This window comes from Pygocentrus nattereri, chromosome 3, assembly GCF_015220715.1.
Source record: "Pygocentrus nattereri isolate fPygNat1 chromosome 3, fPygNat1.pri, whole genome shotgun sequence".
Taxonomy (NCBI): Eukaryota; Metazoa; Chordata; class Actinopteri; order Characiformes; family Serrasalmidae; genus Pygocentrus; species Pygocentrus nattereri.
In genome coordinates this window covers 36,937,193-36,951,801 of record NC_051213.1, presented here as the reverse complement: position 1 = coordinate 36,951,801, position 14,609 = coordinate 36,937,193, and the positions used below count along the sequence as shown (strand labels likewise).

Below are 14,609 nucleotides of genomic sequence, written 5' to 3'. Positions count from 1 at the left end.
TTAAGGTAGCATGGCCATAATATAGATACGAATCCGATATCTGGGACCACATATGCAAATGGTTCAGATCTGATTTGAAAAGACCAGATTTTCTTGTCCACAAAGTTCTGAAATCATGAGATTGTCATCACATTAAGGCAAAAAATGGGATTTGTATCACTTCAGCCTGGTAATGTGAACATAGACTTATTCAGACACATCATGGATCTCACAAAAACAACAAAAAAAAGTTCCAACTTCAGACTTGCTGAAACACCTTTAGTGATCGTCAGTAATGTTTGCTTATTTGAGGTTGAGCTTTGTGAGTTTGAAGTGAATAAGAACTGACAGCTAAGAAGCAAGATAGCTGATCAGCAAAATAACTGTAGATTTGTCCTTCAATAGTTGCACATGGTTAATGTAAAATTAAATTGTTAGTCACAGTTTTTTTATCGTAATTTATTGTCAGCAAAAATGTTGTTATTTTGACAGTGTTGTGATTTGTGATGTTGTGATTTGCTGCCAATTAGTTATTTTGATGTTTCTTTTCAGCAGCTGTTTAGACAGAGAAAACAAATGATATCAGAGTGAAAATAATGAATGACTGAATGGCGTGTGTGTGTGTGTTTGTGTGTGTGTATGTGTTTCTTGCCAAAATGGAAATGTAAGCTCTTTGTAGGCTGTGAATAAGCTAAGTAGAATAATTTCACACACCTTCCTGTTCAGATTCATTGGAGGCAATTTCTGCACAATGACGTCCTCTGTTGTACTTTTATTGTTCGCATGAATCAGTAACAGTGTGTGCAGATGTCACCTATGTGTTGATGTGTTTGTGTGTGCAGCAGGCGGAGGTGTCAGACAGTGCATATCTGGGCTCGGAGAGTGCATACAGCGAGTGTGAGACGTTTACAGACGAGGACACTGGAGCGCTCGTTCATCCTGAGCTACACGAGGATGTGGAGACGGACAGCGGCATTGAAAACACACTAACAGAGGCCGAGGACCGGAACAGGTAAAACGGAAACACACGGTCAAATACACAAATGTTGTACACACATGATCAGCGGTTATTCAGTGAGCCTCTAATATACACATACCTTAGAAGCACATGCACATGTGCTGAGAAATAATAAAAAAAATACTTCATACCACCATAAAAATGTTTATTTAAAAAGTGCTCATCTTAATGGGTAAATTCATTATCTAAATGACATCTTTGCTTAAGATATTGATATTGAAGATGAAGGACCTTTCCCCAGCCTAATGTCACAAAGTTGGAAACATGTAGTTGTCTGAAATGTCTTTGTATCCTCTAGCATTAACGTGACTCTAACTAAGTGGCTTAGCACACCCCTTGAGAAACAGCCTCAGCCCCATTACGTCTCGTCCTTTCTTACTTTCTTACTGCAATGCATTGTGCCAACAGAGTGTAGGTAACGTTCTCGTGGCATCCACCAAACCCAGATTCATCCATCAGACTGCCAGATAGTGAAGCATGATTCATCACTGTAGGGAGAACAATTCCACTGATCTAGAATCCATTGGTACTGCGCTTCACATCATTCCTGCTGATGCTTGGCATTGCAAACAGTGAACTTAGGCTTGGGTGCAGCTGCTTGGCCGTGGAAACACATTGTGACTTGTGACCTTGTTTGAAGTCTTGAAAGTGTCATTTCAGACCACCTCACACACACACACGCACACAGATACTGTGTTACAGCATGAAACCTTGAACTAGACAGTGAACAGCACATGCTGTGTCAGTATCACTTTCTGATTTTTCATAAGCGAAGACTCTTTGGACACAGTAAGTTTGATCTCACTTTAAACTCAGATATCTTTAATTGAAACTTTTCTCTTTGTAATGTTGTACCTCTTTAAATGCAAACATTCGTGAAGAAGTGTGTGTGTGTGTGTGTGTGTGTGTGTGTGTGTGTGTGTGTGTGTGTGTGTGTGTGTGTGTGTTTTGAGTATGGATATTTTAAGTGTTTTAGGTTGATGATTAGAGTCACATTTTAGGCTCATATACATCCCAAACATTGTACACATTCATTCTGGAGAGCGCAGATCTGTAAAATTCAACACGACTGAGAGAGTGTAATTTATAATGTCTTTGGAAGCTTATTATTTTAGATTATTAGAATATTTTGTTATGTGGTAGTGTAAGGTAATGTAGTGTAGCTTAATGTGGGGTAGGGTAATGTAAGGGAGTGTAGCATAGTTCATTCCAGTGATGTCATGTAGTGTTATGTGGTTGTGAGTAATGTGTAGGGTAGTGTAATGTAATGTGTAGTATAATGTAGGGTAATGTAAGGTAATGTAATGTGCAGTGTAGTTTACTGTAGATGATTGTAATGTTTGTAGATTGAGTGTTGTGTGGAGTAATGTATTGTAGTTTGTAATGAGTGCCGTGTGCTAGTTGTTAGTACATTGTGTGTGTGTGTGTGTGTGTGTGTGTGTGTGTGTGTGTGTGTGTGTCCTTGTATGTTTCTGCCGAGTCAGAATTCTGTTTTTGCTCTGCTGATAATTTGAAGCTGACTGAGGTGTTTGTGTTTCCTGTGTGTGTGTGTGTGTGTGTGTGTGTGTGTGTGGAGCTGACAGCAATCTGTCTTTATTTTTCCAGCTTTTCAATAGCAGGAAATGTGGAGAGTGCGCTTTCCTCCATCCACCTCCCTTGAGTCTATCCATCACTCCATATCTCTCTATCTCTCTCTCTCTCCCTCTTTTTCTCACTCGATGTTTTGGATTTCAGGAGTTATTATTCAGAGTTTGTGTGTGTGTGTGTGTGTGTGTGTGTGTGTGTGTGTGTGTGTGTGTGTGTGTGTGTGAACTTTGTGTCATCCCCCCCACAGCAAATTTCACCAAAACTGCAGCACACAAACATCCAGATACATCTAGAGTTTCTCTCTCATGTCTCTCTCTTTCTCTCTTATTCTCTCTCTTTTTTTTCTTGTGGGGGATTTATTTATGTTTGTGTGTGTGTCAGGATGTAAACTGGGTCTGTCTCAGGCATCAGGATTTCTGGTGTTGCCAGTTAACTCTTGGCCCCCTGGGCCTTTTTCAGATCACATTTTTTACTAATTGCTGTAAATCAGTCATGAATTTGTTATAATACAAATGAAATCAAGTCACTAAAATGGCACAGCAGCCAGTTAGCTGCCTCTTCGTAAACAGCTACTCGCATGAAAAGAAATGCTTTTCAGTGCAGGTACAAATCACACACACACACACACACACACACATATATATAACAATGTAAACATGTTGTAGCAATGGCAGCAGCAACAGTTGCCTTTTGCCTTTACAGTTGCATTATTTTCTACAATTCTACGACATGTAATCAGTGATACAAACTTTTTCTCTGTTTGAATACAAATGGCAAGCAGCAGAGCCTGTTACATGTGTACATGTACAAACATATAAAAAGGCAGCTTCTAAGATATTTAAATTTAACATGAATATGATGAGGACATGCATAAAATACCCAGTAAAAATCCAGAGATGCCTAGATTAGGTTTCTCACACTTCCATCCATGTGCTCTCTGAATAACTCATGTTTCAATCGAAGTAGGTTTGTTTAGCTTTGAAAAAAAACTTTTAGCCAGTGGTCAGTGTTGCAGTAAGGACATTTAAATGGAGGCAGACATATTTAGAGGGGAAAAACTGACATTAATAACTGATTAACAGTAGTATTTATTTGATATTTTTTTGATTTAGCACTTATAAAGTGCAGTTTGATATAAAAAAAAAATTGTGAGACTAATATTTTAATGCACTTGAAGATTGAAATCACAGGTGCTGGTGAAGGAATGAAATGAATAAAACTGGTATTTTTAACTCATAATATACTGAATAATTTACTTTAGCTCAGGACAATTAGCAACCATCTTATATACAGAAATGTTTAATGACACTGCTAAACTATATGTGTTTTCAGAAACAAGCAAACATAACGTCACACTCACATGCTGTTGCTGGGGATTAAATACTAAAAAGATTTACCTTCCTACACTGGACCTCAAACAGACATATGCACACCCAGTCACCCCCGCTGAGCTCTAAATCTGATTAACCCACAGCCACACAACGACCAGCACACACACACACACACACACACACACACAGTCTTAGAGCCACATGGAATGAAGAGGCCGTCTGCTTAGTTTCTTTATTTTAGCGTTGTGATATATTTTTGCAACTAGATGAAGTTCTGAAGTCATGATCCAGGTCTTAGTCTGAAATGATTCACTTTCGTATATGATTTGAAAGCGTCTCTGAAGCCTATGACCTGTTAGCTTTAGGTATTAGTCATTATTAGTTTGAAGAGAAGTAAATTAATTTAAATAAAGTAGTAAGTAAGTAGTGGGAGGTAATTGTAGAATTGTGTTCAGATGAGAAGTGGAAGTAGTTTAGTTTTCACTCTGCATCTCTGACTTTTCTGGATGTTTGCTTCACCGTGTCTGAACATTGAGCAAGCGCTGACAACCTGTGCTCCAGATTATTAAGCGTTTCCAAGCTTAGGAGACAGCAGCGTTTGAAGATGCGTTCGCTGTCTTCTCCTGCACTTTGTGTGGCCAGTCGGAGTGTTGGAGTGAGTAAGGGGTAAGTAAGCGTTTGTTGAGTCAGTCTTCATGTTGCTCTGTGTCAGATTGCTTGATCTTTCACGTCAAAGCAGTAATCGTCATTTGCAGTAAAATAAAGTTCTGCCGATCGTTCAAACACAGTTTTATCAGTCTTAAGCACTGAGTTAATATATAACTGCTAGTTCACCTTTTAACCCTGAAGGGTGGCACGCAGACTGCTGATCACCATAGCACCACAGAAGACAGTCTGGCCTAGCTAGTAGCTAACGAAACAGAAAATAGAGAGATTTAAGACGGACATCGATAATTTGGTGACAAATGGACTTTTATAAGCACTTCAGCTGGTTCCCTTATATGTTTAAACTGCAACGGGAAATTTTCAAACACCAAGAAGTCACAAAGCTGAAGTCATCTCGTTCATCAGCTTCTTGTTCGAATTGTCCTGTTCCACCTTAAATAGTGAAGCAATTACATTCTAGCACCTCAGGCACAGTTTAAGGTGGAATGTGGAAATTTGAACAAGAGGCTGGCGAATGAGAAGGCGACTTCAGTCTCGTAAAAAGTCAAATGGTGAGAGACATTTTACGAGAAAATCTACTTTTGTGGAAACATTTCCTGCTGGAGATGAGAGAAAAAGTGGCAAGGGCAAACTCTGCGTTTTTTGTTTATATTATATTTTTAGCCCATACCAGGACATCAGCACATACTGAGACATATTTACAGCCAAGATGGCAAAATGGGCATAAATTGTTGTGGCTCTCAAGGTAGTTAGATTTTTATTGAAAGGACAAAATAGCTCTCCTTTACATGTGGGTTGCTGACCCCTGAGCTAGCTGCTACAACATTGCTCTTATCCACCCACTCATGTAGGTGGTTGTCAGTTTATCTCATCACTTGGTGGTTTGTGGAAAACTGAATATTTTAAGTTTGTTGGCCAGCTCATGTGCTTTTATTACATCATGCAGGGCTGCAAAATATGAGCAAAATGCTGCATGATTAAAATACTGCATATCAAAACCACACTATTCACTATTTCCCAAATAAAAATAATGAAGCAGCTTATATAAAGCCATGTATCAACTACATCTATGCAGCTGACTTCACTGGCCTAAAGCTTATCGTAGATGCAAAGTGGAAACCGATGCAAAGTGGAAACGTGTGGTGTGGACTGATACGTCCTCCAAGTTGTTTTTGGAAATAATGGATGTTGTATTCTCTACACCAAAGAAGAAAGGCACCATCCGTACTGTTACTAATGCAAAATTCAAAAGCCAGTGTGTCATTCTATGGTGGTGTCAGTGGCATGGATAACTTGCACATCTGTGAAGCACCATTGATGCTGAGGGGTACATGCATATTTCGGCATGTCATATGTTGCCATCTAGATGGCATCTACAACAATGTGTAATATATTCTTAGTAAGATCTGTCTCCAATTAAAAACTTTACACATTGTGAAACACAATATACAGCAACAATGCAGTATTTTTCAGTACATGGGCTGAATCTTTCACTGACCTGCTACATGTGGACTCACGGTGTCCTATTTTGAATCAGATTACCATGGAGACCATGCCAGTGTGCTCAGACGGCCCACTTCTTTGGCCATGTAAGTGTGTTTGCGCATGTGTTTTGGGTCACGGCTTAGGTTTGTAGCATTATGGGAAACGTCCATGTGTCAGTGTGAGAGAGAGGGATGAGAGGGAGTTGTGTTTGTGTGTGTGCGTTGTTGGCTGGGCGATTGAACACGACTACTGACATATTGTTCTTGCCAAGAGATTAAAGTGAATTAGCAGATTAACGACAAACTGTACAAATCACACCAGGACTCCCCCCTCGCCTCTATATCTGTCTCTATCTCTCTCCCCTCCACACTCTTCATCTCTCCCTCTATCACTCACAATCAATCACTTATGTAATAACACACATTAACTCAGTAAAACAAGGTTTCACAGCAAGACTCTGAGCAACAATAATTATTTGAACTAAATAGAAGAGTATTTTGAATTCAAGGGCCTGTATTAGCCTATAAGACCAGCATTAAATGTTATTTGACATGCTTTCTGGCTTCCTTTTGCATTACCCAGCTAATGGGAAAAAACAAATCACACTGCATGTCCTCATATGTTCACGAAAGAGTTCCAGAAATTTCCAGAAAGTTCAAGATACATCATCAGAAGGGGTTCCCTAGCCTTTAAACCAGAACATCTCACTCTAGTGACTAACTCTGGAAGGTGGGTAGCCATGTTTAGGAGAGATGTAGTGATAGTTTTTTCCTTTTGGACAGTGTGTCCCTTCAGTAGCATTTTTCCTGTTCTTAAACCTTGCTAAACTTTAAAATCAAACTTAACACTGATTAAAAATGGTCAGAAGTAGCAACAATCTATCACAAGTTGCATCACATAGTACTTAATCGACAAGTTAATGACTTCTTACTAGTGAATCTAATCGAAGCATAGATAAGATTTACAAACTTTATCCTTTGTTAATCGTGCCTTACACTGACATTAAAAGTTCCTTTATTGTTAATACTGATACACTGATGAAACTACTTTTAAATATGTGTACCATCGTCATCATCATTGTTTACTGCCAGATAGGGTTGCAGTAGCAGTTGTGAGAGCAGAGAATCCCAGACAACCCTGTCCCCTGCAACTTCCTCCAGCTCATTCCCGGGGACCCCAAACCACTCCCAGGCCAACTTGGCTCCAGCAGGTCCTAGGATGACCCCACGGTCTGGTCCTGGTAGGCCATGCCTGGTACACCCCAGGCATCCAGTCACTGTTATTATGCAGCTCTTAGTGGAGAAGCCTTGTTTGAGTCCGATTTGCACCCTCTGAACAAACAGTCATAACTCGGGAGATGTTTACTCTGTCGCTTATCGGATGGATGGTGTGAGACCCCTTGAGAATTATTTTGGTGTAATGTTGTGTGTATTGAGAAGAGTTATGACAAGTTAAACACAGAGAAAATCTTGAAATAAGCAGATTCTGATTTTGAGATATTTACATGGGAGTGAATGGGGCAGTTGTCTGTGCCTTGTGCCAAACAAATGCTCATACCTCTAAAGCTAATTGACTACCATTTAAAACTGAAATGGAGTTTCTAGGTAAAAGTTTAAGGATTTTAAAGCAGATTCCCTGCGTGACAGCTGTGTCTGTGAGACTGAGTGGCCTGCTGTGACATAATCGATGTCAGTTAGAATTTGAAGTTCTGACCATTCCGCCATTCATTCTTATGGGAGGTTTTTCATTTTTAAACTTAATTTTATTAAAAACTACCAATTTGATCGACATAGCACAAGTCACAGCACCTTCAAAAAGCAGTTTGAACAGAGTCTGTACGTTAAGCGGTTTCGGCTGTATTAAACGCAGAAAAGTGGAAGAAGAATAAGAAGAAGAATCTCAAAGAAGAGGGAAGAGGGAAGGTTGGTTTTAAATATAAAGTGTTTAAACGTGTTTAATAGTAATACTATATTTTGTTAGTAAAATACTAAAATGTATACAAATAATAACATGAAAAATAAAAATTATGAAAAAATGTTTATTATAAAATAAATAATTTCAAATTGAAAGTTAAGTCTAAGTTATATGTAGTGTAAAAATATTTTTGTTCCCTGATTGGATGAGGGATGTGTGTTTAGGGTAGCTCACTGACAAACCATATCAAAAATCCTCACGTGCCAGCTGTGGCCCACAGCCCACCATTTAGGCCTTTCTTTAAGCACAGAAATACCATATAAATCTTAAATGATGCATTGATATCATTCAGTGTTGTGTTGTTGATCCAGAAATATTTGGAGTTGGAGACATAAACAAAGATTAAATAATAAGCTAGTGGGCTACGTGATTTGAAAAAATAATGCTGTTATCCAGTAACAGATTTCCAATGAACTTCTTGGTTGTTCCTAGCAACATGTTGTTTGTTTGCAGTTACTGTTTTTATTCCTCAAACAAGTATAGAGGCTCACCTCTTACAACTAGTCTTTCCATACTCCAATTAGCCAAAACAGCATGAGCACCTGGCTTTTGCCCCCACCCCCCACCTGCATGACAAATAAACAGCTTCGACCCACCAAGGTATGGAATCTCCCTCTGAAGGACCTGTGAAGGTACCCTGAGGTATCTGACACCGAGTGGCAAATCTTTTTGTAAGTCTTGTCAGTTATGAGGTGGAGCCTCTGCAGATTACACTTGTTGTTCCAGCACATCCCACAGATGCTCCACCAGTCTTCTCCTGATAGTGCCTCCTAGTGCCGTCACTTCCCCAGTTAAATGATGAACACATACTCAGCCATCCATGTGATGGAAAAGAAAATGAGACTCACCTTCTTCCATTCCTCCAAGGTCCAGTTCCGACACCTGCATGTTCATTGTAGGCACATTCAACAGGACAGGGGTTAGTGTATGCACTGTAACTGCTCTACATCAGCGCAGCCCCATACAGGGTGCAGTGTGCTGTGTGTTATGATACATTTTTCATGTAACCATGAAGAAAGATTTTCTGTGACTTGTGCCACAGCCCTGAGGGTCCAGACGGGATAGCCTTCATTGTTCCTCTTGCTCTGATGAGCCTTGGGCGCCCAACACCCTGTTGCCAGTTCATGATTTGTCCCTCCTCGAACCACTGCCAGTGGGTACTCACTGCTGCAGGCAGTGAGCAGCCTATAAACCTTGCCTTTTTAGAGATGCTCTGACCTAGTCATCTGTTCTTAATGATTTGGCTTTTGTCAGTCATTCTTCTCACCAGCCCGTTTCTCCCACGTCAACTATGAGAACCGACTACTTAGCATCATAATTTATCCCAGACCATGACATGTGCCATTGTTAAGTGACAATCAGTGTTTGTTTTATGTGTGTTAGGTCATAATCTTTTGTCTTATCAATGTATTTGTAATTTACTTCAAATTCTAGTTTGTACAGTAAATGTACCTCAAGTGCTTAGGTTTAAGGTGCAGGATTTATGGAATTAATCCATGAGGTCAGTGTTAATCAGTTGTAATCAAGCTGATTCTCTAATCGCTTAAAATCCACTCTCTCAAACATTTTTTTTCTTTCAGTTGAGTAATTTATGCACTCTAAACCTGAAAAAATCTGTATGTAGACATACATAAACACAACATATTTAGTGAATAGAAAATATTGGAGGACACTGAAAAGTTCTAAAAAAGCAGACACTGAAGATATTTTTTTCTAGAAGAAAAAATATTTCTAAAAAACTTAGAAATCTGTTGAACACCTCATTAAACAGTTTCACATTTGAGGTACGATATTTATATGTTACAATAAATGAAGAAATATAATTTAAGGTTTACCCTGACCATGTGTAAGAAAACATACTATAAGTGGAATTTAATACTGCCTCAGGTGTACAGAATGTGTGTTGTGTAACATTCAGACTTTACACCCTTGTATTGTTTATGATCAGAGTTCAACTTCAATCAAGTTTTATACCACTCTATGCAATACATTTACAACATTATAAACCACACATGTACATGGAAGTATAAAGCAAATCTACTCATTCAGTAGTATTTTTTTGCTGTAAAATATATATTTGCAATATTGTTTCTCAGATAAATAAGCAAGCAAATAATTTGCATTATCCTTAATTTGATCCTTCATCAGACTCATGCCTGTCTTGTAGATGTATTTATTTGCAAATTAATGAACATGTGTCTTGATTTGTATTTTTATACATATTATATGGGTCCCCAGTAGATTATCTACAGATGCTAAAATTATTAACAATTTATCTGGTGAAACTAGTGAAAACTAGATTCTCAACAGCATTGGGGTTAGGATTTGGACCAGATTTAAGTTTAGGGACAAAATTAGAGTTGAATCTAAGGTCAAGGACCAGGTTTAGGCCTAGTGAAAGTTAAAGTGAATTTTATAGATATTTAGCCGAACAAAAATTAAATGCAAGTATAACATCAAGAATATGCTGTTCAAAAAAAGTCTTTTCATGGTATGTTAATAAGGGCTGTCAAACGATTAAAGTAAGTGCTTGGGATTATTTTGTGTAGTTAATCGCAGTTAATAACATTTGTCTTTTTTGCTCAAATGTTTTGTGTTAAATTTTTCAAAAACCTGTGCAGTTTTTTAGTTATATGAGTGGACAAAATAAGCTTGAATATGAAAACAGAGTGAATGCACATTTCCAATTTTTGTCACCAACATCTAGTACCAGCTGCATGTTCCAGCTTCACAATTGTAGCCTCTTGCTCTCATACTGCTGTGTTAAATCTTGCTATGAGGGGAACTGGATCTTTCCATATTGCTGTAGCTTTTGTTGGTTTGCTGCTCATTGATTTATCGACACATACTATGAGAACTGTCTGGAATAGTATCCTGGAGGCATCCTCTGGTGCTGTTGTTCCTGATATTCCTGATATTGCCAACTTCAGCTGTGTGTGCTTTATTAACACTCAATGTCTTTGATGAGCAAAAGATGAACAAATTCACAGCATGAAACTAGCTGGAAAAAACTTCTCATCAGAATCATATAAGTAGCTGGGCTTCACCTGGGAGCAAAGTAAATAAGCGTAATGAAATTTAATAATCTTAATATTCATGCATTAACAAATCTTATGTTTATATACAATGCAAACATTTAGGTGCGGCGGTCAAATGATATGCTCTGCAGAAAACACACTTTTGCACATGTTAATGCAAAATTACTGTTCTGTTAAAAAAATATAAAATGTGGCTTGTGCAAATGTTATGGCACATTTTATGATTTGTTTTATTTTTTCAATATGTGAAACTTGGCAAATTAATAGAAATTGTGCCCTGAAATTTGCAGAAAGATGTCGTATTTATGTGTGTCTCTAGAGGATGTGTTTTAAGTTAGAAAATCTATAAAACATGTAGGTTGACTGAGAGTGTTCAAACAATTGCATACAACTTTAGACATTTTTAGAAATACACACATTTTTATAATATCTTTGTTTGTTTGTTTATTTCAAGTCAACTTGAAATCAGCTTCACCTTTTTTAACCATTTTTGTGTCCATGCTCAGCAAAATCCATCATACCATACAATTAAAATTTTTTCCCCCAATTATTATTTCTGTAATTATTTTATTGTTTTATTTCATTATTTTGCCTGCACCTAAAGCATCTTCTTTTGATTACATCACTGTGCACCGGCAAGCAGGTAAAAGTAATAATTTCCCTGCCCCTTCTTCAACCCTCCCTGTTATTGAGAGAAAACACTCAGCTAGCTCAGAGAACATTAAAACTAGATCAGTTTTAAATGCAGTGCAGATTTTTAATGTTAAATACATTTTCTGCATTTTTGTTTCAGGTTCTCTCTTGGCTCCGATTTGCATGGCCATGCCCTGGTAGCCGTGATTGGTGGAGAGGAGGAGCACTTTGAAGACTTTGGGGAGAGTAACTCCACCTCTGACCTGCTGCTGGCCAATCAGGAGGAGGGAAGGGCAGCCCCTGAGGGTGAGGGAGATCCAGAGACACACCCACACCCGGGAAGCCCAATGCATCGTCCACCAATGCTGCTGTCACCCAGGTATACATATCTATATCTATATATACACAAAAATTGACACAGTAAACATACAAACTATGAACACAAGGCTCATAGCAGCACTCATATATCCCACATTATGTGTTAAAGTAGTCTGACATGTAAACATATACTGCTCTAATGTACTAATATAACCTCAAGACCAGAAATGCCTGTCTAAAACTGTGCATGTGTGTGCGTGAGGGTGATTACTAAGACTCTTCCTCTGTGTTGTTTATAAGACTGTTCAGATATAAAGCATCTATATTTACTGGCACAATTCAAGTAATGCTGTTTTAGACCTGATAGTGGTACAACTGCTCTGAAGGACAAAGTGGAAATCTCTGTTGCTTCTCTATATCCTTGTTAATTTTTCTGTATTTGATTCTTGTGTTATTTTAAATGTGCCTATCTAAGTTAATGACTAACAATGGTATGTTACATAATTTGCGTGTGCAGGTGCATTGAAAGATTTTGCTTGGTAAGAGTTTGTTTATAGCTGGTTTGTGTAGTTTGAAGGTGTGTGTTAGGTGATGTCATAGAATCATAAAAAGGCCATTTGAGGTCAGTTACAGGAGGCGTGCATGTGCTTGGTACACATGCAGCTGAGTTGGAGTCTCGCTTCTGTACACCTACACGACTGTTCAAAAATTTGGAAGCACTTCACATATTAATAACTTATTCAGTAGGACTGTAACGATACCCTTGGTCTGTCATTAGATTCGATTCTCAATACTGGGTTCACGATTTGATATTTTCCTGGCATTGAGGAAAAATGCTGTTGCACAGGTTGCTATAGAACACACTGGAATGAGTGAGTGATTGGTGCTGGTTGTTGAGGAATTTTGGTGCCCAAACAAAACAATTACATTAGAAGGCTTCCTTAATAGAACATAATTTACTCAGAGATATAAAACTTTATCAGTAAAAGAATTTAAAATAGAATCATCAGGTTTTGTTTTCCATCATTGAGTTGTTACTTCAGTTTAACAGTTTTTCTACAAAAAATTAGCATCATATTAGTATCAATGTATCTACTATAAAATTTGTTTTTGTGTTACTAAAAATAGTGACTTCAGACTTTTGAACAGTGATTCCAAACATTTGAACAGCAGCGTTCAGCCAGAAGAATCCTCACAACACACACACACAGGCGGAATTATGTAACATGCTGACTTCAGTCTTCACATACTTGAGATTAGAGGTTAGCTCAGGAGGAGTGAGTGTGTTACTGCAGTAAGGGTGAAAGTGCTGCTGCACTGCCATGCATAATAACAGCTTCAGCCTCCACATGTGATTGTCCTCTGATGTCCCTGATGTGAAATTTCTTCACCTCTCTGTTTTAACCCCACACACTCACTCACCTGATTGTGCTTGTTTTTTTCCCTCACTCTTTCCTACTCCTCCTCTCCCTTTGCTCCCACTTCTAATTCTTTTTCTCTCCTAATTCTCTTCTCTTTACCTTACTTCTTATTTCTCTTAATTTTTCTTTTCACTTTGCCTCCCTTTATTCTTCTCTTCTCTCCTCTTCTCTTTCTTCCTCTCAGTTCTGATCCTTTCCCCACTAGTTTCCAGAGTTTTCTGCAGTCTGAATCTCTGGAGTTCTTCTGCACTCACTGTCACAAACAGATCAGCCGTCTTGAGGATCTGTCCACTCGTCTGCACTTGCTAGAAATGAATAGGTAACACAGTCTTTCCCAGATGAAAGTGTCATCTGTGTGCATATGTGTGTGTATGTGGGCATTTGTCTCTTGACCCGATACACACTCACTATATCCTCACTGCCTGCATATGTGTGAGTGTCTCAGTGTGCAGTTGTGTTTTGTGCCGTGAGGGTGTTTGGATTGCTGTTTTGTTTTGTTTTTTTCTTTTGGTCCATGGAAGTCTGCATCGAAGGAATAGTCCTGAGTTTTCTTTAAAATTTTGGTGTGGTGTTTTATCAGTGAAATGCTTCTAAAATAAGATATACTGTAAAAAGTACTTCCCTTGGGCTTCAGCAGGCTGTAGACCTTCTCAGTATTTAAATCAATAATATTTGCATAGTTAACCATAGTTAATTAGGCAAAACTGTGAACTGCAAACCAGTGCGGGTAAAGCAGTGGATTTGGCTGCTTTTCTTTCACATACTTATCGTGCTTTAGGAATGACATTGCAAAATCACTGAGTGGATTATGGCTATGTTAACCCCTTAACATTACCTGGATATGACAGAATTGTATTGCCTGTATCGCAAAGGTTGTTAAATAACTGCAGTTTCTTTCTTGGTTTTAAGATAAAATACAGTGTTCCCTCGTTTATCGCGGGTGTTGCGTTCCAGGACCACCTGCGATAAACGAAAATCCGCGAAGTAGGGACGCTCGTTTTCGGTGTGTATTCATCCACTTAGTAAATATGCACTATTTACTGTAAATCGTAATATTTTATGATTTATAACATTCCTTTATTTTTTAGAATTAATATTTTTAATATATTTTTATACATTTTGGGATTTTTTAATGTAAAAATTCATCAAGTATATATAT

General features: G+C 38.2%; 1 protein-coding gene across 4 annotated transcripts in view; it reads left to right on the top strand.

Annotated features, from left to right (window-relative positions):
- rab11fip3 (RAB11 family interacting protein 3 (class II)) overlaps nt 1-14,609 on the top strand; it is a 74,311-nt gene that overhangs the window by 43,665 nt on the left and 16,037 nt on the right. For 2 of the 4 annotated variants that reach the window (XM_017700819.2, XM_037536671.1), the window contains 3 exons: nt 822-991; nt 11,872-12,090; nt 13,635-13,769. In XM_017700819.2, coding sequence (XP_017556308.1) covers nt 822-991; nt 11,872-12,090; nt 13,635-13,769 — 524 coding nt within the window. The remainder of the gene's footprint in view (nt 1-821; nt 992-11,871; nt 12,091-13,634; nt 13,770-14,609) is intronic. The other 2 variants (XM_037536672.1, XM_017700820.2) reach the window with 2 other exon arrangements.